At 37.0% G+C, this 24,599-nt stretch overlaps 2 protein-coding genes across 11 annotated transcripts in view; one reads left to right on the top strand and one right to left on the bottom strand.

The window, feature by feature from the left end:
- NEK1 (NIMA related kinase 1) overlaps positions 1 to 13,031 on the bottom strand; it is a 100,734-nt gene extending 87,703 nt beyond the window's left edge. For 2 of the 9 annotated variants that reach the window (XM_028519672.2, XM_028519670.2), the window contains exons 1-5: positions 12,868 to 13,018; positions 12,445 to 12,568; positions 3,485 to 3,633; positions 2,999 to 3,095; positions 1,558 to 1,655 (exon numbers count right to left, since the gene is read on the bottom strand). In XM_028519672.2, the coding sequence (XP_028375473.1) occupies positions 1,558 to 1,655; positions 2,999 to 3,095; positions 3,485 to 3,601 (312 nt within the window). In that variant the 5' untranslated portion in view covers positions 3,602 to 3,633; positions 12,445 to 12,568; positions 12,868 to 13,018. The other 7 variants (XM_036031995.1, XM_036031994.1, XM_036031991.1 and 4 more) reach the window with 6 other exon arrangements.
- Positions 13,032 to 17,715: 4,684 nt separating this feature from the next.
- CLCN3 (chloride voltage-gated channel 3) overlaps positions 17,716 to 24,599 on the top strand; it is a 76,322-nt gene continuing 69,438 nt past the window's right edge. Inside the window, exon 1 of one of the 2 annotated variants that reach the window (XM_028521883.2) lies at positions 17,716 to 24,126. The gene's annotated coding sequence lies outside the window, so the exon portion shown is untranslated. The remainder of the gene's footprint in view (positions 24,127 to 24,599) is intronic. The other variant, XM_028521880.2, reaches the window with a different exon arrangement.

Below are 24,599 nucleotides of genomic sequence, written 5' to 3' on the forward strand. Positions count from 1 at the left end.
AAAGTAAAACTAAATGGGATATTATACAACCATTATGCACTTGAAATACATGTATACAAAACAATGATAGCCATTTTGCAAAAATATAGAGATATTCATTAGACACTGGAATAGCTGACTAAGGAGAGAGGAGGGGAATGAAAATGGAGTATGAAGATAAAAGTAAAAAGAAACAGATCTTGCTAGAATGCAACATAAAGCAGCTATTAAAACTAATATAGTTGATCTATTTGAACTAACATGTAAAGATAATCAAGATAACGTTTAACTGATAAAAGCAAGATAGAGGATGGTATACATAGTGACTTATTTCTGAATACGTGTCTCCATTTTTACATGTACATGTGCAAGTACGAAACAATAGTTCTGGAAGAATGTACCAAACTAAATCTCGGGGACAGAGCAGTGGAAGAGGACTTTCCATTGCTGAACTTTTAAATAACTCTTCAATTTATTTTAGTTTGTAAAAAATTTTTATAAAGTTTGGAGTTAGATAGAGGTATGTTCAAACACTAACAGTGTGATTCTGGGAAAGCTACTAAACCTCTCTTAGATTTCTTGTCTATTAAACAGAAAAAAAACTACACTAATTCATGGCAGGGGAGTTGTAAGAACTAAAACAGACAACAAAACAGCATTCGTAGCACAGTGCTTCCTGCACTCCCTTATGTAAAAGCATGTAAAATTAGGAATGGGTGATAATGAGAAATGCAATTTAGAGAAAGAAAAGGTCATGGAAGATAAGACTTAAGCAGAGCCTTAAAAACAAGTTAGAATTATCAATAAGAGAGAGGTGGGGGTAAGGTATTACCAAAATACTGTAAAGAAATAAGAATAAGCACATAGAAAGAATGAGATGTATAAACATGTGTCCCACTGTCAAATACAAAATCCATGATCAGTGAATATCTGTTAAATAAAAGAAAAAAAGGGGGCACATTAGGGAATAATAGGGAAAAAATAAGAATACTGAGGTATGGTAGGGTCATATTTTAGAGATCCCTGAAATCAAAACGGTGGTTAGATTTAATACAGTTGCCAATACTAGGCTTCTAGAGCCAGAGTTCAATAGCAAAGCCATATTTTAGGGAGATATGGTCTGGCAGCAGTAAGCCAGATTGACAGGAACTAGAATTAACCAGTTATAATGAATAATTTAGTTATATACATTCAGTTTAGTTATGTTAGAATATACAGGGTAGGGCAAAAGTAGGTTTACAGTTGTTTGTATAGAAAAATAACTCAATACTTAATAAATAATAATATAAGAATAAATTCTGTGTTTCAAGTGCTTATAACTATAAACCTAATTTTTTGCTCCACCCTGTGTATCGTACATATTACAGTATTATAGACAGGAAATCAGATGGGGAACTGAATTGAGATGGCTGCTAATTAGAACAGAAATGTGACTAAGATATTAGAATATGATACTGAAATGCCCTAGTAGTTACCATTAGCATTTGTACATATAAGTAAATACATATATAAAGAAACTTTGAATTATTTCTAAATAACATTACGGAGGAAGAGTCCATCTCCTACATCCTGACTCACCTGATCCTCTGGAAACAAAATGCCTTTCTGAGCATTTATTCGTTTAAAAAGGTCCCCTCCTTCACAGTAATCCATCACTATGTAGAGAGAGCCATTTTCTACAAAATATAAAAATTCCATTCCATTTTCAACATGTGTATCAAAAGCATAGATAAATTAAAGGTACTAAAAGGTTTACTAAAAAGCAGCAATTAATTAATTGTGTTCTTTTGAACCAAAAACAGAACCACACTCAAAAGAATTAGAGTACAAAGTCAAGGTATACTGGTCACATAGATTATACAATAACTTGGGTTAATAACTCCATCATTAATTATTTTTCTACCAAGAAAACACCATCTTATTGGATAGCAGTGTCCACATTGACCCAAATATCTCTGAAATACAGACAATATGTAGACAGACATACAGATACTCCTTGACTTACAATGGGGCTACAGCCTAGTAAACCCATCTTAAGGTAAGTTAAAAATGCATATTTTAATTTTGTTAAAGATTTTATTTATTTACTTTTTTACAGAGGGAAAGGGAGGGAGAAAGAGTAGGAGAGACACATCAATGTGTGGTTACCTCTCACATGCCCCCTACTGGGGACCTGGCCCTGAAACCCAGGCATGTACCCTGATTGGTAATTGAACTGGCAACCCTTTGGTTCACAGGCTGGCACTCAGTCCATTGAGCAACACCAGCCAGGGCTGATCCATATTTTTTCAAAGCATAGTCTATTTTACTTGATACCAAGTTTATCTGGGAGTAAGGATACTTTAGTTCTAATTCGCACTCAGAAACTGGTATGCGATGTGAACCTAAAACAGTCATTTAAACTATCTTCTACTTTCAATCTAGATTATCTTTGTTTCATAATTTAGATGGATTTATGATAATATTGGGAATGACATCAATCAGAGTTCAATAAGCCACCTCAACCTGCCTTTTGAGAAGCTTTCTTATCTTAGTTCCTGCATTAACAAAAATAATTATATTCCCAAACAGCAATACAGCTACAACATTTTAAGAACTTGAGAACACTTTCAACATACCTCAGTATTATAATAATGAGGTATACAGGAGAATACTAATGAGTAGAATACTTCCTAAAGATCAGAACATTTTCTCAGTAGCAGTACTGATAGCACTTAAAAGGAGTTTAGTTTAAAAAGATGTAAATTACTGTTCCTGCTTTGTCCAAATTCTTGCACGTACTCCATTGCTTCTTTTTAAGAAATCACAGTAACTGTGAGCCAGTATTGAACTACACGGGGATGGTGTGGTTTATTCTCCTAGAATCAATCCGATACTCATGTACACATGTACTGAAGCAAAAACTATATACTTTTCTTCCTATGAATACATTCACAAAAAGATTCCTTACAGGGAAAACATCCAAAAATTGTCATATGGCTTATGAGCTTTTCAAACTCTCTTGAAAAATTTATCTGACCTTCAAATGATTCTCTATACTGGACAATATTTGGGTGCTTCATGTTTGCCAACACTGCGACTTCTCTCCTCGATTCTTCCCTTTCTTTATTGGACATCTTAAAGGGGAGGAAAAAAAGAAAATATCAAATTAAACATCACTACACAACCCAGAAGTCCATCAATAAGAGAGTGGTTAAAAAAATAATGGTAACAATAAAGCATGGTCCAAATATCAAAAATGAGCTGAATCAACAAGTAAAAACATTTTAAGATGTTCAAACTATGTTAAGTTACAGAACAGGAAGCATATAAACAGAAGCACATATCACAGAAAAAAACCTGAAAGGATATACAGACTATTCTGAAATAGTGGCTTTCCTGGGATTATGGTAGTCTTCCACTTGAGATTATACATTGCCACATATTTTTTAAATCTCTAATAATAAGCCCTTTTGTAACCAGGCTATTACTTAAATAACCAAATGAAAAATACTTGTACACTTACTCTTGAGATATTAATCTCCTTGATAACATATTGTCTGCCATCTTCTATAGATTTAACAAGAATGGCTTTTCCAAATGAACCTTCTCCAATCTTCTGCAGTCTGACATACTTCTCCATGGTTCTTTTTCTAAGGCATCTTAACTGATATGCTAGACACAAACAAAAGTAACAGTTAACAGATAAGCATATCTTCTATAACAACTACAATGTTTAATTTATATTATAATTAATATAAGTATATTATATTAATTATAATATAATTATATTTTTGATTTATTTAAAGAATATTTTAAATATTTATTGTAAGTTAAACTTTTTAAATTTTAATCATTGTTCAAGTACAGTTTTCTCCCTTTTACTCCCAATCCAGCCCACCCACCCAACCCTCCCCTCTTCCTTTCCATTACCACCTTCTCCCTAGTTTTTGTCCATGTGTCCTTTAAATTTGTTCCTGTAAACCCTTCCCATTGTCCCCTGAAATTCCCTCTTTTCTCCCCTGTGGTCACTGTCAGCCTGTCCTCTATTTCAGTGTCTTTGGATATATTTTGCTTGTTTCTTTGTTTTGTTGTTTAGGTTCCTGTGAAAGGTGAGATCATATGGTATTTGTCTTTCACTGCCTGGCTTGTTTCGCTTAGCAAGTTAAAGAAAACTTTATCTCAATTTTACTCATACAAACTGGTTATAGCTGAAAAGAGAAAAACAGTGACATTTCAATTTTATAAGAATGCTTTGTAAAATCAAATACTATATATACTTAATGTATATGGAGAGGGGAACTTTTTCTTATATGAATTAATTAGCAGCACTATTTTATTATCTCTAATAAGAAATAAAACTTAATAAGACTATTTCCCAAAGTTATTTAATTAATCCCTTATTAGACATTTAAACTGTTAACATTTGCTATTCTAAAAAAAACTTTAGATAAAATTCCGTATGTACATTTTTACATCCTTCTTATAAAAATTCCTTAGGATAAATTTCTAGTCCAAAGAATATGAAAGCTTTCAAACATATTGCAGCCCTGGCCAGATGGCTCAGCTGGTTGGAGCACTGTTCTATACGCCAAAGGGTTCCCCAGTTGGGGTGTGTATGGAAGGCAACCAACTGATGTTTCTCTATCCCATCGATGTCCCTCTCTCTCTCCCCCTCTCCCTCTCTCTATAAATCAATAAACATATCCTTGGGTAAAGATTAAAAGAAAAAGAAAAAAACATATTGGCAACTGTCTGGTAATGCCTGACAGTTAGCAAACAATTCCTGCTCCTAGTTACTCTGTTAACACTGGTTTTTAGTTTTTTACATCTTTGAGACACAATAAATGGCAGTAAAGAGCACTGAAACCCTGGAGTCAGAGAACCTGAGCTTAAATCCTGGCTTTATTACTTATTTCTTATGTGACCTTGGACAAATTACTCATCTTCATGTGCCTCAGTCTGTTCATCTGTAAAATGTGGATAAAAACAGTATGCACTTACAGAACTGTTGGGAGGATTAGTTTATTTCAGTAACAAACTAAGGACAGCACTGGCACACAATGAGCACAGTGTCACTGTCAGTTGCTGTTGCTACTTATTATGTTCGATGGGGAAAATGGTGTCTCATCTTGCCTCCCAGTGAATTTGAAAAACTCATCCGTGTTTATTGAACATTTATTTGTATTTCTGATCTTCTGAATTTTCCATTCATGTCCTTTGTCCATTTTCTACTGGGACGTTTTTAAAATTAATTTGTAAACGAAACAAACGAGGGAAACAGAACCAGAGGCATGGAAACAAGGAGACAGTGACCATGGGAGAGGGGGAGGAGGGAAAGAGAAGGGGGAGGGTCTACTCAAGGAACGTGCACGTGAACGATGATCCAGGGACGTGGACAACAGGGTGGGAACTGGCTGTGGGGGGTGGAGGGGTGGATGGAGCAGCAAAGAGCAACAGGAAAAATTGGGACAACTATAATAGGACAACAGTAAAATTAAAAAAAATAATAATCTGAAAATTGACCATTCACATATTACACATAATACTTTTCTTTGTTTTAGTTATAAAATAATAAAGCTCATTTTATAAACCAAAAAATAAAAATACAAAGAGGTGACAAGACTACCAACTTACAAAAATAAAAAGGATTAATACTATAAACAACTGTATGCTGTGACAAATTTATGTGTCAACTGGACTGGGTCATGGGGTGCCCAGATATTCCGTTAAATGTTTCTTCTGGGTGTGCCTGTGAGGGTGTTTCTGGATGAGATTAACATTTTAATTGGTAGACTGAGAAAAGCAGATTGTCCTCCTCAGTGTGGATGAGGCTTGTCCAATTTGCTGAAGGCCTGAATAGAATAAAAGGCTGAGTATGAAGGAAAAGAAATTAATTTGTAAAAGCTTCTTTCATGAAGACGTGAGCCCTTCTCTGTCATAAATTCTTCTTTTTTCCTTATACATGCATGCTATTTGCTTTTCAATTTTATTTCCATTTCCTTACATATGCTATTTGCTTTTCAACTTCATTCAAATACAGAAGTTTGATATAAATAAATTTTTCAATCTCTTCTTTCTATCCCTGCCTTTAGTATAATGAGACCTTTACCATGCCAGGATATTTGATTAAGGTCATTAATAGCTTTAGCAATAGTAATTTCAGGAGACTGGTGGGGACAGAAGCCAAACATGCTGGGTAGTGAAAGCTTTAGAAAGTGAAAGGGAAGAGAGAGGACAGGAGAGGAGAGAGAGAGAGTCACAAAAGCAATCATTAGCACTGCTTAGTGGCAAGATCATCATATTGTGGAGATACATGAATTCACTATATTAATCTAAAACTAATAAATACTTAATTTACCTAATGTGCTCTTTTCTGTTTCCATTCACAGCAAGCAGGCTTTCTATGTATGATTCCCTTCCAGGAGAAGATGGGTTTGTCTCAAAGACTGTATTAAAATTTCTGTGACAGTCTACCATATTTTTAATTATAAATGAATGAATCCATTTTTTCCTTTCACCTATCAATACTAAAATTTTTTAAATTTTATTTTGCCTCTAGAAAATGATCCAATGTCCTTAAATGACAAATTCATATTCTGGGTCTACAAGACTAAAGGCCAGAACCCAGCCTGTTATAAAATCAATGGGATAATTATTCCTCATAAAATTTTGTGGGAAAGAGCTTTCTTCTACCTTGGAAAGCATTATAACCATTTTCCATTACAAATTTTCTGTAAGAAATGACAAGGCTTTTACAACTTTAACAGAGACAAGAAATCGGCTATTATGGTAGCAGTACAGCATTATCAGTAAATTAAAGCAGAAAAGCCATTGCGAGCACTTTCAAGCCCAGCTTTGGTCAAATGGCATCTAGAATGGCTATCTGGGCACCAGCCAGAATTTAATGACTTCTCCAGGACATGAAAGTATGTTACTTACTATTCTATTTAGAAAAAAAATTTAAGGTAAGTTCATCTTAGAAAACCAAAATTTATAAGTCAAATTACATTAAATAATAACCACACAATGAGATTATTTCATAGCCATCATTATTTTGTAACTTTTGCCAAGGAAAAAAAAAAAGTAAATTAGTCCATTTGGCCCTGCCTCAAAATTTAGTTGCCAGTTTCTTTCAAGGGACCACAGTAACGAGACGGAAGCTCTAAGAGTCTCTAATACTGCATTCCAATACCTACCACATCACTGAGCATTATGGTTCTGACAACTCAGTAGAGTACAATCTACTGCCCCTGGTGGGGAAGGATGACTCTAATTGCCATCAAATAATGTCAAGTGCAGACACCTTTATGAACAATTAAAGACTTGTGGTTGAGAGTTTCAGAGCAACTGACAACACTTTCTTTCCTGCAGAGTCCACATTAGACAAGTGCAGTACATTAGAGGAAGCAAAACAGAACACATGAAAGACAGATTACTTTGTGTCTTAGAACGATTTTGATTAAGCTGCTTATTTCCTAGTTGTGAGACTTCTCAGCTGAATTACAACCCTGGAAGACTTTCAAACCAAATGAAATAAAAGATTAAATGTACTATAGGCTTACATATCCAAAATCATTATAACATGTAACCAAAAGAACACAAAAATCCTGTTCTAATTTCATTACTGTAATAAACTCAAATTAGAAATAAATGCCCTTTCTATGCTTCAGCTTTCAACATAAAATGAAAATCACAATAGCCAATCACAATCACCAATTTGACAGTATTCTTAAGGTCTCTAACAATTACATTAATTTAATCTCCATAATACATATCTGATATTGAACATAGTGAAAGCATAAAATCGAAGATGTTTTTGATACTTGAGCTTTCCGAGGTTATGCGATATAACAAACAAAGCAGTGGGTTTGGAAAATAAAAGCTACGTGAACAAGAGCAAACCAGTGGATTTCTCCAAGCCTTAGATGCCTCATCTACAAACACTGAAGATTTAAACATTAAGGGCCCTAACAATTCTAATAATGACTCAAGGAGAAGAAAATAAAGAGCTGAATGGGTCAGAAAACAGAAAACTAACATTGCTTATAATTGTACTATTAGACACAAATAAAAATTAACAGAGAGACATAGCCAAAGCTTTTCTTCAGAAAAAATGAAAAGCCATGAGTACTTAACTTTAGCCCAAATCTTTAAAAAGCAAAAAAAAAAAAAAAAAACCCCTGCAACTTACAGTTAAACAGAGCAATTGAACATACATATTTACCTCTACTTCTCCTTCAAACCTAACACAACTTTAAAGGGATTTTTTTTTTTAAAAAGGCAAAACAGGAAAGAAAGCAACAGCAACAAAATTCTGGAAGCTGACAAACCAAAAACAGGCAGCAACTGACTTGGGAGACTACAGACAGCTGTGGCCCAAGCCAGCAGTGGGAAATAAATCGACTCCCACTACAGACTAGCTCAATAACTGGAAGCACCAGGCACCTGTGAGAGTAGGGATACTATTAGGACTAAAACGAGATTGGGGGACTGTGTAAGGAATCAGTTAGACACAGGGTTTGCCTTATCCACCTTTCCCAATCAGGTGATTACCCCTCTCTCACCTTGACATAAGACTAGAGACTTCTCTAGATTGGGGATATCTGGCACAGCTGAGAATGGAAAGGCCATATTTATAAGCATACATCATTTCATTGTGTTTTATTTTATTATGCCTCACAGATGTTGCATTCTTAACAAAATTAAGGCAAGACCTGCTACCTGCAAAAGAATTTGCAGGGGTCTGGAACCAAACCCACATAACTCTGGGGCATGCCTGTGCAATCTGGGAGATTAAGCAAAAGTCTACATAGTAAACGGTGAGACTCTATTCCAGCCACGATGGTGTGGCTCATATCAGACCATCCCACCTCTGAAAACAATAATGCACACCGAATACAACATATAAAAACAACATATAGGAATTAAATGGCTATAATCATTGCAAGGTAGCAACATACTAGTGAGTTCCACATTTACCCCAGCCCTTTCGCTTAAGACATTTTCCAAACTGTAGAACTGCAGAATGGAGCTTAAGTAGAAAGCCAAAGTCTGAACAGGCTGAGGAAAGACAGGTCAGAGGTTAGCGCTGCCAAAATCCTGGAGAGTAGGGGAAAGAACACATCGAGTCTAAAAATCTGCTTATGAATTCCTCTTGTCAGTTAGCCCATTCCTAAAAGAGCAAGAATAAAATAGGCTAGTCCTAACAAACCCTAACCAATTCTTATAGGATCAAGGTAATACTGTTATCAGCTGATACTCCCATCAGCCTGCCAGAACAAAACGCTTTTTGGAAGATAAATGTTCCAAAAACTCTAAGGGTTTTCATTCATAACTTCTAGCATCCAATCAATAATTATGAGGCATGTTAAAAATAAAGAGAGAGAGAACCAGAGAACCAAAACAAAAAGAAGCTAACACAATAGAAATAGGCTCACAAGTGACTCAAATATGGAGTTACAGTTTTAATAGCCATGATTAATATGTTCAAGAAAATAAAAGGATGAACAAAAGTGCTTTTTTAAAGATGGAGATTTTTTTTTAAAAGATTTTAAAGAGGGAGAATTTCAATGAAGAACTAAAGTTTATTTTTAAAATTAAATAAACATTCTAGAATTAAAATATGTAAAATTAAGAAACCATTGCATGGGTTTTCCAGAAGACAGGATTAGTAACCTAGAAAATGAACCAACAAAAAGATCTGATGAACAAAGAACAGAGGGAAAAAATAACAACATATTGAAAAAAAGGCAAAGGTATAGATGGATAGATGAACAGGATGATTCAGTATCAGAAAGATTTTAATTCTTAATCTCTAAATTTACCAGTAATGCTGTCCTCAGGAAAACAAAAGCTTTGGGGGTGAGAGAGATAAGACAAGCTCACTTTAAAGTTAATATGAAAAGAGCAAGAACAGCCAGAGAAATACTGAAAAGACCAATGAAGGAAAACTTGTTCTAGTTGACATCAAGACACATCACAAAGCTATAACAAAGGGATTAATAAGACTACATAAAAATCTTACATAGCAAAAACTAGTATAAGTCAAAATGCAAAAGAAAAAAATATATGTATCTTAGATAATATCACCAAGGGCTCATTTTTCTAATAAATAGAAAGCTCCTACATATTTGTAGAAAAAAATCCAATAGAAAAATGGACAAAGAATGTGAAGTTAAAAGTTAACAACAGAAAGGAATATAATTGATGTTACAATGTGCAAAGGTATGCAATCTCACTTAAAGAAAAATACAATTTAAAAGTACAAAAGATAAATTTTGTGCATATTTTACCACGATAAAAAAAAAGTACAAGAGATAGCATTTTTTAGCCATCAGAATGGCAAAATTCAGAAAGTTTGTTATTGTGCTGTGTTGGAGGAAAATGTAAGAAAACAGAATACGGTTAGAATACAAACTGATACAAACACTAAGGCATATTAATTCAGCAATATCTACCAAAATTATAAATGTTCAGACACTTTAATGCAGCAATTCTCTAGGAATTTACCCTATAAATATTTTCAAATGTATTAAAATGAGACATATGCAAAGTTATCCTCTGTAGCACCATCTGAAATGGCAAAACTTATTCATCAAAGAGAAAGAAATATTTATATTGATATGAATTTCTAAGTACCAGAATAATATATCATACTCCCGTTTTAAAAAATATATGTGTATTTATACTTACATTTACTTACATATGTGTGTATAAATATATATGATCCTTACACACACACACACATAACTACTTGTATAAGTAAGTAAGATCTCTGAAGGGTTACAAGATAAACTGGTAATACTGACTGCCTTCAGGGAAGAGAACTGAGTAGCTGAGAAGATTTTTCAATTTCTTACACCTTCCTATTTTAAACTATGTGACTGTATTGTGTGTTCAAAACAATAAATTAAATTTAAATTTAAAAATAATAAATACTGACAGAAGTAGGAAGAATACTATCTCATCGATTTCTCTGGTTAAAATCCTTGAATAGTTCCCCATTCCCAACCTCTGATCCTGACATTCGAAGTTTTTCTATCTGGCATCACTCTCTTTTCAAAGTATGTCAACTATGCTCCAAAATATATACCTATATATCTTGCCTCTAGTCAAATCAGACACCTTTCCTCACATTTTACTAAGAATTTATTTAAGCGACACACAAGCAATGCTTGGCATAATAAAATTTTGTGCACCGAATATGAAAAATGTCAGAGTATATGAATGAAAAACTTCATCCCCACCAATTCGAACATTAAGTCTATTCAGCTATATGATGGACAAGTTGTCCTAAGGGGAAACATCAGTAAAGGAATGTCAGCTGATTTCAAGAAGTCCTTATGGTACTGTCCGCAGCTAGAATCCATACATATAGTTCTCCCAAAATAATAAATACTATTTGGGATTAAAGGAGAGGGCCAATTTATCTTCTCAGTAAGGAAAGTCCATGCTTTATTTCTATTACTCAAAAAAACAGAAAGTAAACATAGGAATCTCTATTAGACTTTTTTCCCCCAAATATTTTTTTCTTCTCTGTAAGTCTATTCAGGCAATTAACAGCTTCCCAAGTGGAAACTACCAACATGTAAATAATTTGTATTCATGAAATGGTGCCATGACCATGTCTTAGAAGGTAGGAGATTAGACAGAGTAAAATTTACTTGGAATTCAATGTCAATGTATTATTAAAATGACCTCAAAAGAACTCCTGTGGCCAAGTTCTACAAGCCTTACTGATGGTGACTTTTACTGGGCAAAAACCTGTTTTCCCACAAAATAAGCTCCTTACCTTTCACCTAGAACAATGGGCAATTTCAAATGAGGAAGATCTGTGGATCATCTCACTCCAAACAAATCTAAACTAGAAACAAAGGACTACTTCTCTCCATATTTGGCTTCCCTCCATCATTTCTACAATACTGCTGCATCATAAGAAAAGGCTGTTATTAGTATATACTAGATAGTAGCTTAATCCTTCATAAATATTTCTGATGTAACTTAGAATGGAAATAAATTTTTTTGTTTCTTGGGGTGGATCTTACATTAGACAGTAAAAATTAGGCCTGCAGAGAAAGAGTTATGATGAACTCTGAAAGTAGAACTTTTAATGCCTTACATATAGAAATTGTTTTAAATTGTGGAAACTGAAATATAAGATTATAGGCTAACCAGTTGCTACTCATTTTCTGATTAAATTTTTGTGTAACTGAAGATCGGAGACAACATACAACCCTGCAAATGACTGCTTATGCATACCAAGATTTCTATTATTTTAATAGCCTTTAAAGTAATGTCCAATGTTTGCTTTGTAATATATATTGTTCTTTGGAGAATTAACATTCTAGTGAGATAAGGATACTATTTTTCTGTGCACTCAAGGTATCCATGCAATCTCTGCCTAAGCAGGTCTAAGCAAGGTCTCCTCGTTTCCAATATGATTTGACATTTTGCATATCATTGCTTACCCCAAGCACAACTCACCTCAACGACACAAGACGTTGGTAGGAATAACGGTGATGATCTATAAGCAAAGGTCTAGGTGTAGCAATCTTCCTATGGAACTTAATGAGTCAGAGGCATCATCCTGCATTTCGAAACTGACATCCTGAAAAAGAAACGAAGTCTGTCTAACCAGCAGCTCATAGCCCGCTATAAAGCGGGCAGTGAGACTCCCACACCTGACACCAGCCTTTGGCCGACTGCTCAGGTTTGACTTGGGTCCCGACTCGGGCAACGCCCCACGAGACGTGTACACACTGCCGGGAGGAAACAAACTGGTTTCTGAGCCCCTTGGAAACAGCGGGCGGCAGCAGGGGGAGTGCCTCGGTTACCGCCTCTCTAACTTCAGAGGTGGTTACTAGTGGCGGGGTGGGGGGCTGGCGACGTTTGGCACTAGGAGGCTACCTGCTGCCAAGTCCTTCTGCCTCGCAATGCCTGCTATAGATTCCGGGACTTGCAGAGAAATGCCTAGGACACTGGGCTGAAGACTCCACACCCTACCGCCCCTAAACCCAGGAGAGTGCAGAAGACCGGGGAACGGCCGGCGCGCCACTGGCGCTGGCGTGTGACGTCAGCGCGCGGAAGCCGGCCTGTTTTAGAGCGGGACGGGAGGAGCGGAGCGGCGCGGGGCGGGGCCACAGCCCTGCAGGTGGGAGAGGCAAAAGCAAAGGCCGAAATGTGCAGTTGGAAGCTCTGTGGCAAAGGGAAACAAGGGCTAGAAGTTGATTTGAAATAAAGCATAGTATAGATTTGTCTCAGGCATACTACGCAGAGAAAATAACTTTAAAAGGAAATCTGAAGACGTTTATTTAGGTATGCCACATTTTAAAAAGTAACTTGGCTTTAAAAAGCAAGCCTTTTTCTAGTACATCTTGGATGACTAAAACAATAAAGTATTTTTAAGTCTTGAAAATAAATTTTAAGGTACAATGGGATTTTCTACATCTATACATCTAAGGTGTGTATAAATCAATTGCCAGTACACTGAAAGGTTTGGTACTGGAAGTACCTTCCTTCATTGCAGGACCTTCTAAGGTAGAAACATATTTTCATACAAGAAGAATGTTGTCCTGGCTATTCCTACCGTTGAAGTGCCTTACCCTGAGATACTGGGATTCCAGACTTGAAGCTGAAGGAGGGTGGTACAACTCCAAGTTGTATCCATTAACCATAAGTTGTATGTAGTTGGAGAAACTGCAGATGTTGCCAGAGACCTCAGAGGTAAAATGATTTGGATCTTTGCTCCAGAGAAATCTGTTTCCTTCTCCCTTATTTCTTCCGCAACACATGGACACCAAGACCTTCTTTGAGTTCTCCTACCAATCTTTGGTTTACTTGTGCTTAGAAGACAAATTATTTCTAGCATGTAAATGGAAAGTTTTGGGCTTTTTTTGCCAGATGGCACTGCAAGTCATTCAACCTGGTAAACTGGAGAAAATCCACTTCAACTTATTTACTCTTCAAATTCTACACAAAAGACTTGTTTTCCTCATTTTCTCACTTCTAGGCTAACCTCCTGTGAGTCTTCCACCCCCAGTTAGTCAGTAGGAATTTTGGTAATTGAACGCACTACAACTCTAGTTCTACCCACGTCTCTTTGTATGCCAAAGTCACATGAAAACATTTGCCAACTGTTAAGCTAGCAAATTCTTTTTGGCTGCTTTCATGAAGAATGGTTAGTGAGATACCTCCTTAGACAATTGTTTTTGCTCCTGTCATAAATTGTTAGCAGGAATATAAACTGAGAGTCTTTGTAGAAGTCATGCTAGCAATACATATATCAACAAATTCACTTCTAAGTGGGTGAACGTGTATTATGAGGATAACCATTATTTTTATAACCAGAAAAAAACAGAGAAACTGTGAATTCTAACAATGAGGACTTGATTAAATAAATTATAATACATTCAAACAATAGAATATTCTGAAGCCACTACAATGGTCATCTGGACCTGTTCTTACTGATGTAGAAAGATGCCCTTGATACATTGTTGAGCAAATAAAGCAAGTTATTGTAACCTGGATTAAGAGCATTACCTGATGATTTCCCTTTCTGGTTTATATACTTCTGAAGAGTTTAATGTTTTTCTCTTTTTAACGAGAATATTGGAATTTCTTTCATTCCTTTTATTTAAATATTTTATTGGATTTTTCTTTCAAACAACAAAGTCTTTGCTCCTTGGAACAACCCAATTACACAAGTATACAAAAGTAAGGCCTGTAGTCTCTATCTCCAGAGCTCCCCCTACACTTATTCCTCCAAGAGGCCAATATTAAGAGTTTTACGAATATCGTCTACATTTTTCTGTAAGCTTATAAAAACATAAATGTTTATTCCTATGTATATTTTAATCTTTTAAAATGAGATTATAGTGTACATATTTTGCAACTTGCATTTAACAGTATATCATGAATATCTCTAGAGATAACTAATTCTTGTTACTGATATTAATATTCCCTAATATGGATGCACCAAAATCTATTAATTGGGTTTGCTGGGTCAAAAAGTATGCTTTTTTTTCTTTTCTTTTACTTTAATAGATACTCCTGTGCTTTGGTTATATATTGCTGGGTAACATACTACCCTAAAACTTAGTGACCTAAAACAATGATCATTTCCTCACAATTTTGCGGCCAGGAAATTGAGCAGGTTGTTGGGTGGTTCTTCTCCTATACACGGCTTTGGCTGGGCTCCCCCATTTAGCTTCATACAGTGGATGACCATGTTGAACTGCATGATCCAAGATGCTTCACTCACATGTCTGGTGCCTTGGTATTCCTCCACAACTCTCACTCTCTCAACGCCCTCCCCACACCCCATACACACACACACAGGTAGCTTGGGCTGCTCACAACATTGTAGTCTCAGGATAGTCATACCCCTTTCATAAAAGTTGACTTCATATAAGGAGGAAGTAGAAGGTGCCAGTCTTTTAAAGGCCCGACCAGGTACAGGTATAGTGTCGCATCTGCCGCATTCTTGGTGAAAACAAGGCTCAAGGGTAGGCAAGATTTATGTGGAGGGGAGAGATCAATGTTGGCCTATTTGTAGACTATCTACTGCATCCTGGATTATTTTTCAAAAGTTTAAGAAATTCAAACTCCCAATAGCTTTGTAGAAAAGTGCCTATTTCTACCATCACTGGATATTTCTAATTTTGCAAAAATTTTGAATTTCTTCCTTTTATATCCGTTATCCCTTTTATATTTGGTTACCTTTCTAAAAAGTCAATTTGTAGGTGCTATTTGTAAAATATAGAAATAAACCCTTTGCCATACTGTGGAACAAATATTTTTGACAGTCTCTCACTAATATTTTGATACTTTTTATGGTATCTTTGGCCATAAAAAAAATTGTATGTGATCAAATCTGTGAGGGTTTTATTTTGTAATTTAGGTTTCTAATTTTACCAAGAAAATATTCTCTCACAAAGTTATCCAAATAATCTTAATGTTATTGTGTTTTAATTGGTAAGTTTAATACATTTGAAATTTATTTTTATATATGATTAACATAAAGAGACTAGCTTTATATTCTTTGAGGGAAAAGCTAGTTATAACAGCATTGTTAATTAACTGTGATTTCCTTTTCCACTGATTTGAAATGTAAACTTTATCATATGTAAGTATACTATTTATATTTGTATCTACTTAGGGATTTCTGTTTTAATTACTTATTGATCTCTTCTTCATTTTTTCAACTTAAAAAATAAAATTTTAATAAGCAATACTATAATAATATTTCTGCTTTGAGAAATGCTGACACTAAAATAATTTTTAAATTTTTAATAATTATTTGTAAACTTGTATGCCAATGATTTTAAAGTTATAGGGGTAGGCCTTTTTATGATAGAAAAAAATGAAAATTCCTTAAACCTTTATTAAAAGTACTATATACTATGCCAAGAAGAAAGGCACTAGCTATATAACTAGAGTGTTCTTCTACTAGAGATTTCTCAGAAATACACTGTCATTAATTTATATGGATTGAGCAGTAGGAAAATGATGTGGATAGACATAGGTGTTATTCATTCTTCCCAGAAAGCAGGCAGCAAAATGAAACAAATGAAAGGATAACAAATTAGAGCCAATAATTGACAGTAGGTTTACACTGAGTCTTTTCCCTTTGTGAAGTTATTAATAAGACCACATGTTTGTGCAGGTGTAAGTATTGGATCAGACATAGACATATGAGCAATCTTTTGTGATTGAAAAAAGGCTTTAAAACCTTAAATGAGTAAATGCATGCTCTAAAATCCAGATCTGCTGTAGACATGGAATACTGACATCCAAGAAAGAAAAAAAAAAGTGTCTTTGCATTTAGGACTGTATCTCCCTACATTCTGAGAGAAAAATCTTTAGTTTTAAACCAATTCTGGAAGTTCTACTCTGTCTAGCCTTATATAGTTTGAACCAACCATTAGCTATATATAGCTTGGACTTAAACTGTAGTAGCAGTCTGATTAATTTATGAATCTTAACTAGGTAGGCCTAGCTCAATATGCAAAGATAAAACAGTTATCTAATCAGTTCTTGAGTTTCTCGCTTTCTGGGTTGGGTCTCCCGTAAGAGCTCATAGAGGAATTGACTATCTGAAGAGGGAGATAGATTTTAATCTATTTTTAGGAAGAATAAAGTAAAACATTGAGTCCTTAGCTGTGCAGAGCCTGAGAAAGGCGTCACCTTATGAGTCTGAATTGAGGATGTACCCATGGTTGAAGTAGCTCAGGGTATATCAAGTTGCAATGAGGCTTAGAGAGGAGTTTTGTAGGGAACAATCATGTGAAACTAGAAAATTGTCTTCAATGTCAAAAGGTTTGAATGTAATCAGGAGTACAAATCTATCAAGGTAATTTCACATTCTTTCTTAGGGAAAAAGGAAAAGGACAACAAAAGGTCATTTTCAGCTATTTCCCTGATGCTGATGGAATCAGAAGGAAATTCTAGACTAGAGCCATATCACTATTTTTCTAACAGAACATCTTAATCTGTTTTCTTCCTTCTTGCCAATGGATATAAAATATAAACAATAAAATAAAAGTTATTTATCTGAAACAACTCACAGACACGTGAAACAGATCTATACAGCCTTATATATTTCTGATTTTCTGTAGAACTGTTTTTTAATGTATTTTTTAAAAATAGTTATGGGAAATAATCCCATCTCCAGGTTTTTTACTTCAAAGAAAATTTATAGCAACTTGACTAGGGTCAGAGAATAAGAACTACAAGAAACTGAATTGTGATTCCCAGTGCTTTTTTCTTTATTTTGCCAATTCTACAAAATAGCACATTACAACCTGCCACTCTCAGCGTGGTGGAATTGCTGGCAGAAGGGAATGGCTTACATCACCTCCACTCACTGGTAATGCCTATCACTTCTTTCTCTCTCTCTGCCAGGGAAAGCAAGACTAGTGAACGAGCAGTCCCAGACCTGGTTGGAATAGGTATACTCTTAACATTGTGAGTTTTTCTTCTTTTTCCCCTTTCTTTTTCCAAAGTTCTTTTAGCTGGTCAGTCAGGGAGGAGTAAAGCTAATGTGAGTATTGGCAGAGTTTTGTTATTACTGCTTTGGCTCAATTCTAACCAAAAACATGAGTTAAAGTAGAAGAACCTGACTTGACTCACATGACTTATTTTAGTTATGTCTCCAAATACTTCCTGTGTATGGAGGGCTTTTTATTTATTTTTGTTTGTTTTGTTTTCTTCCCCCTCAGTTTTATTGAGATATAATTGACATATATGTTGTGCGTGGGTCACCGGCCAGCAGTGACCACAGAACGCTGTGGATGGCTCGCCGAAAAACACGCGAGAAAACACACATGTGCAGAGACAAACTAGTTTCTGTGGGGAAGTAGGGACGAAATGGCCACTTCCCCCTAGTGGGGAGCACCCTGATTTACAGTCCATACCTGCTTTTATTGGGCTCATTTTGCATAATAATTCAGGTAAAGTACAGTACTCATTAGGGGGAAGTAAGGAACCATAGAAAACAAGGAAGTCTGCTGGTCTATTGAGTCGGGGTCAAAGAGCTGTAAGACTTTGAGGAACAAACTTCCTCCTTGGACCCCTCTCATTCAACTGAGAGCCTTCTAAACAAAGAAGGTTTCACAGTAATTTACATACTCTTTCTTAGGCCTGATCACCCGGGGAATCCGCCCTTTTCAGCACAGAGCTGCACCACCCTGTTCTTGTTTCAGGCTTAGGTGGAGCAAGGGAACTAAGGCAATAAGGAGATTTTCTCCCAGACGATGAGAACTCAGGTTTTGTCAAAGCCGAGGAGTGAGGGTCCATCACCCCCTTTTGCTGCAGCCCCCCAAGTCCTTCTTTTGGGGGGCCTCCCAAAGTGACCGTGCCTGTCTTAGGTCATTCCCCCCTTGGGGAATCTTACCCGTCTTTGGTTAACCGACCAAGCTTTTTGGGGTTCAGTTATGAATAAAGCAGCAGAAGCAGCATTCCTGCCAGGGAGATAAGCTTTTGTCTCCTTGCTGGCTTACGGTTCCAAGGGCGTTCCCTTAGCCTTAGCCTAGGTGGGGGTTTCAGCTTCTGATACCAGTCAGGGCGGTTCCCAACACATATAGCACTGTATAAGTTTAAGGGATACAGCTTAATGATTTGACTTACATATGTGAAATGATTACCACAATAAGTTAACCTCCATCATCTCAAATATCCAATATATGCAAAAAATAAAAGGGCCTCTTTCCTTGTGACGAGAACTCAGGACCTATTCTCAATAACTTTAATGTATACCATACAACAGTGCTAACTAATCATCATGTTGTACATTACATCCCAGTACTTATTTTATAACTGGAAGTTTGTACCTTTTGACCACCTTCAACCCATCTCCCCACCCACACAGAAGGCTTTTAAAAATGCATATAACATCTGTGGTCAAAAGCTGACTTAAGCAATTTATAGTAGGCAGAATAATGGCCACCCACCCTCCCATCCCCAGAATGTGTGAATATATTAGGATACATGGCAAGGGGGAATTAAAGTAGCTTATCAACTGACCTTAAAATAGTCAGATGATTCTGGATTATCCAGGTGGGCTCAATGTAATCACAAGGGCCCTTAGAAGTAAAAGAGGAAGGCAAGAGAGTCAGAGTCCAAGGGATATGTAACTATGAAAAAAGTTCAGAATGATAGGATATGGGAAGGACTCAACCCACCGTAACTAAATATGAGTATGGAGGAAGGGGCCAATGAGCCAAGATGTAACCTCTGGAAGCTGCAGAAGGCACAGAAATAGATTCATCCCTAGAGCCTCTGGAAGTAAACACAACTCTGCCAACACCATTTCTGCCCGTGATATTTGTGTTGGAATTCTAAACTGCAGAACTCTAAACTAATGAATTTTTGCTATTTCAAGCCACTAAATTTCTGGAATACTAATACAAACGCCTATCCCCTTAAGGTTCCAGGAGCAGAGTATGGAGATTGGGCTCACTGGCATTTTTTTTTATTATGTGGTTTAAAAAGCCCACAGCTGGACCTATAAAAACTCCTTACTGGGTATCATCTCAGCCCTTGGAAACTCCTTCTTTATCACCCCCTGCCAAGTAAAGGATCTGGTGATTACCGCAATGAATAGGATCCCTTCTCTAACATTTGTTGAGAAGGGATAAGATTCTGTTGGAAGTACTTATTTAGCACATAAAGAAAATGTTCAAAGAATTTAGCTTTAATTCTTAACCATCTGAAACATCCAAGTCTGTTGAAGTGGGGGTTTAACACCACCAGATTCTCTAACAAAAATGCCAGAGGAATTAGAGAAAGTTCTTCCCTAATCTATTGTTTTATCACCAAACTATCATATAGCTCTTTGTTTAAATAGTATGTTCCATGTCTAATGTAGTGGTTCTGACCGAGTCCTGCTCATTAACTGGGAGTAATTAAAAATATGCTTCCTCAGGTCCAAACTTGGAACAATTAAAACAAAAATACCAAGGTGGGACCCAAGCCAGAGTATCTCTTTTGAAGCTCCCTAGATGGTTCTGATACAAAGTGAACGTTGAGAACTCCTGACAAAATGGTTGTGTATGTCAGAAACAACAGATTTTAAACAAGTTAGGATAAAGGAATAAGGTAGTGCACAATATAAACAATGTTACAGAAGGAAGTGTACAAGTTGATTTGTTCTTGCCCACTTATAAAAGATACTTGAAATAATCCCCATGTAGGAATATACTACCATAAAAGGATTTAGGATTTATTTATAAAAAGGATCATAGAAAGTGCATATAACTAATTAATAGACTGTGGCTATTGTCTGTTATTCTCAGAGTCTCTGTGCCTGTTTCCAAAATTAGGAAATTTATCTGCAGTGAAAGAAGAAAATATGTAATACCTGGAAATCTCTTGTGAAAAATTCCACTTAGTTTAGCAAAGTTTTTGCTTGCTTTTCAACATTTTTCTAAAAAAAAAATCTAAGAAACTTGTTCAACAGTTTCCCAAGTAAAACAAAAGAATATTGTTCTTGGAATTACTGTGGCTCCACTAAATCTATCGTGATAGAAGTAATGGAGTCATAAGAAATTTGACTGCATTGTCACCATACTCTGAAGACCAGGACTGTATTATCTGAGAATTCTCAATTCTTCCTGGAAGAAAAGATATAAATAGGATGGACAAAAGTCATGTGTTAAGCAAAGATAAGTTACTAACCTGCAACACATGGTGGACAGATAAAAAGTTAGTAGGGCATATACTTGAGAACATAGAAAAGGCTGGAATGACCAAGAGATGCTTAATATTCATGACTCACTAAACATACAAGAGACACTAATATTCATTAAATATTATATATTCCAGACACACTAAATATACATGAGACATTCAACATTCACAGGTCTTAGTTCTGCCACCTAGTGGTGACAGTCATACTGTGTCCCACATGTCCTGCTCAAGCTGTGCAAAACCTGGACCTGCTCGGATGAATTGGCAAGCTACTGCTGTGGACAGAAATTCTTGCCAGTGTATCGCTCCAATAGAGCCAGAGTGTGTCATTGGCTTAGGCATCTTCCATCTCTGGTCCCTAGCTCGAACCTCAACTCTGGTCCAATTACAATACCATCAGCAAGAAGGTCAATGTGCCAAACAGAGTCAGGGCATAGGAACACTGCATAACCACAGGTTTCAATTCATGGGTCTTCCCATCTTATTTGTACCCTATCCTAAGTATGTTAATTTTCTCTCTTCTACCCCTGTGCTTCTCATGATGTCTTAGCCTTTCTTTCTATGACCTCCAGGATAACTCACCTGGTAGTATATTTGGTGGGTATCACTGCATTGAGGTAATTTCTCACACAACACAAAGCAGCATTTTATGTTACAAAAATTTAACAAATAATAAAACTCTTTTACCTAATATCCTATAATTTTCAACTCTTTGCACTCCAAAGAATGCCTCTCCTTGAGTGTAGATTTTCCTGGCAACAAGAGGGAATCTCTAAATTTGGCTCTAAGGTACATCCTTAGAAGACCTTTTAATCTTTAGGTTTTCTAAATAAACCAGATTAAGAATTTTTAGAATATTCATTATAGTAGGGTATAGTTTATTTTAATCACAAGAAGCTGAATTCCTTGTTCCTGAAAAGGCCACTTGAACGGCCCTTTGATTAGTGCACATGTTGGGTGACTAGACCTCCTTGTTTCAGGATTTAGATTGCAAGCACTTTTGGAGGGTTTTTTTGCCGGGTGTTGGGGGGAGGGCTGCTTGTTAAGGAAACCTACTGCATTAACTTCTATTTTTTATGCAAGGCCTAGCCACAGGGAAGGGCAAAGGGGGTTCTGAAATAAAGTTACACTGAGAAAAACCTGAATCATGGTTTGGTACTGGCCCTGAATTAAAGTGATTGTGAATGGGTGACTTGAAACTGCGAGGTTGTCAGCTGGTGTAAACAGGTATCAGCCGAAAAAGCTGGTACTCAAGCCTCTTAAGGCATAAAACACTCTCCGGTGAGGGTATTACAAAGGGGGTTTCCTTTTCTTATTAAGAGCAACCCCCCCCCCCCCCAATAACTACTGTAATGGGGAAGAGAGGGGTACTCTTTCATCACCTGTAATAGGAGGCTGTGCATTTGAGAACAATGACTCCATCTTCCTTTCTACTACTTTTTGAACTGGAATGCTTACAACTGTTACCTTTTGCCTGTTCAACCGCTGTATTTTAGGAGTGCTGGGAGCAGATAACTTAGCCCTTTAGTTTCACAGCCCATAATGGTATTCTGATTGTGTTGAAGAGATTGTTATTTTTTAGCAGATGCATACAAAAGTATACAGGGGGTAAAGTATCATGTCTGCATCCTTTCACATGCTTCAGGGGGCAAAATACACCCAAATATAGATGACGCAAATACAGCAGGTTTTTTAAATCTAGGTGACTGATCCTGTCGTGCCCATGATGAAAGCTGTTCAATACATATTCAGTTATAACAAGTTGAATTTACACTTTGAAAAAAGTTACATATTTTCTTAAAAATATGTAGTTTGCCAGCATTATTTCAGCAGAATGCATAATTGCTAAATTTGGGTTATCGATTTTCTTTACGCTAGGCACAATGCCTGCGGCGACGCACGCGGCCATGCGACCCCATTGCATTCCCTGCCTGCGCGCGACCTATAAGCACAGGCAGCATGGGCTGCTGCTGGTCTGAATTCCAAGGACCACATTTCTCACGGTCTAAGTGTTAGTTACTAGCACTTGTCGACGGCTGCTTTTGGTTTTCAGTCTCGGGATCGACGCCTGCAGGCGTTTCACGCGCAGCTCCAGAATAGTCTTCTCTCCCCAGCGTGGAAGTGCAGCTCCTCGAGGGCACTGCTGGAGGCGCGCGTGTCTAGACTTCTGAGACACCTCTCCGGACGCACCCGCCTCCAGTCCTTTCGCTAGGTCACCAGCGGAGCAAACAGCAAAGCCGAGTGACGCGAGCTGACCCATAGGAAAGGTTTCACTACCAGATCAGCCCTCCGCCGAGTGCTTCCCACTCCTGCGGTCGGTTCCTCCTGGTGCCCCGCCCCCTGCTTCCGAATTGCCCAATAGGCGCCTTTGCGGAGCTGGCTTGGCCGGAGGAGGAGGTGTTGGGGCGGCCGGACGCTGAACGGCGGTTCACGTCTACGCGGTGACGTCACGCGCCGACGCACCTGTCGGGCTCCGGATTTTTTGCTGCTTTTCTTCCCCTTCCTCGGGTCGGGGCGGTCGGTTCCGGAACCTGCGGCGCCTTTCTCGTAGTCTAAGTTCGCCCGCGGCCGGAATCGGCTGCTTGTTGAGAAAGGAGGGTGTGGTGGGTTGAAAGCCATTCTACTTCGTCCCGAGTTAGACCTTGGATTCAGTTTTAGTCTCTTGAAAGTGATGTTGGAGATTATTTTTAATTTTGGGTAGCAGCAGGTTAACTCTAGGGCCCAACGCAAGCTGATTCAACTTTATGCTGCTCCTGTGTTTGGAGGAGGACCAAAAAAACAAAAAGTCCCACCTGGCAAAATTTCCGTAACCGCTTCAGTCGAAAACCCCAGGTATTTTTTAAATTACGATAGTTCTTGTGTCAAGCTTCTTCAGGTGGAGCTTCCAGGGTTAGCTAGGTTTTGGGTTTGAAACAGATGCAGAATCCAAAGGCAGTGCAGAAAACAGCCACCGATTTTGCTATGCCTCTGAGCTGCAAGGTGAGTTGCATTATGTGAGTAAAAATTCGTTAGCTGTCCTGTTCACGGGTTCTGGGTCAACTGTGATGCCAAGACTGTTATCTTGGCTTATGTATAACAGGTGTACCTACATGATGTTAAATCCACGCTGATGAGCTATATACCCTCGAACGTACTGTAATATTTCACCTGTTTGGTCCAGGAGATGTCGAAGGACCTTTGAATAGAACGGAAGTAAGTTGCAGGAAAAGATTAAATTTGAACTCAGAGAGTGGGATTTACTTGCTCTAAATTTGCCCAAATTTAAAGTAAATATTGAGTTTTTATTTCTTTAGGTTGATGTGTATATGTAAAACGTTTGTATTTTGATCTTGGGCCAGAAGTTAGAATGTCAAATTAATTTTGCATGTGCTTCATTTGTATAACATTTTAAAACTGGAAGACATAGAAAACAATTATATTTACATATGCACATTTATTACAATTGAATTAAC

This window comes from Phyllostomus discolor, chromosome 8 (assembly GCF_004126475.2).
Source record: "Phyllostomus discolor isolate MPI-MPIP mPhyDis1 chromosome 8, mPhyDis1.pri.v3, whole genome shotgun sequence".
Lineage (NCBI taxonomy): Eukaryota > Metazoa > Chordata > Mammalia > Chiroptera > Phyllostomidae > Phyllostomus > Phyllostomus discolor.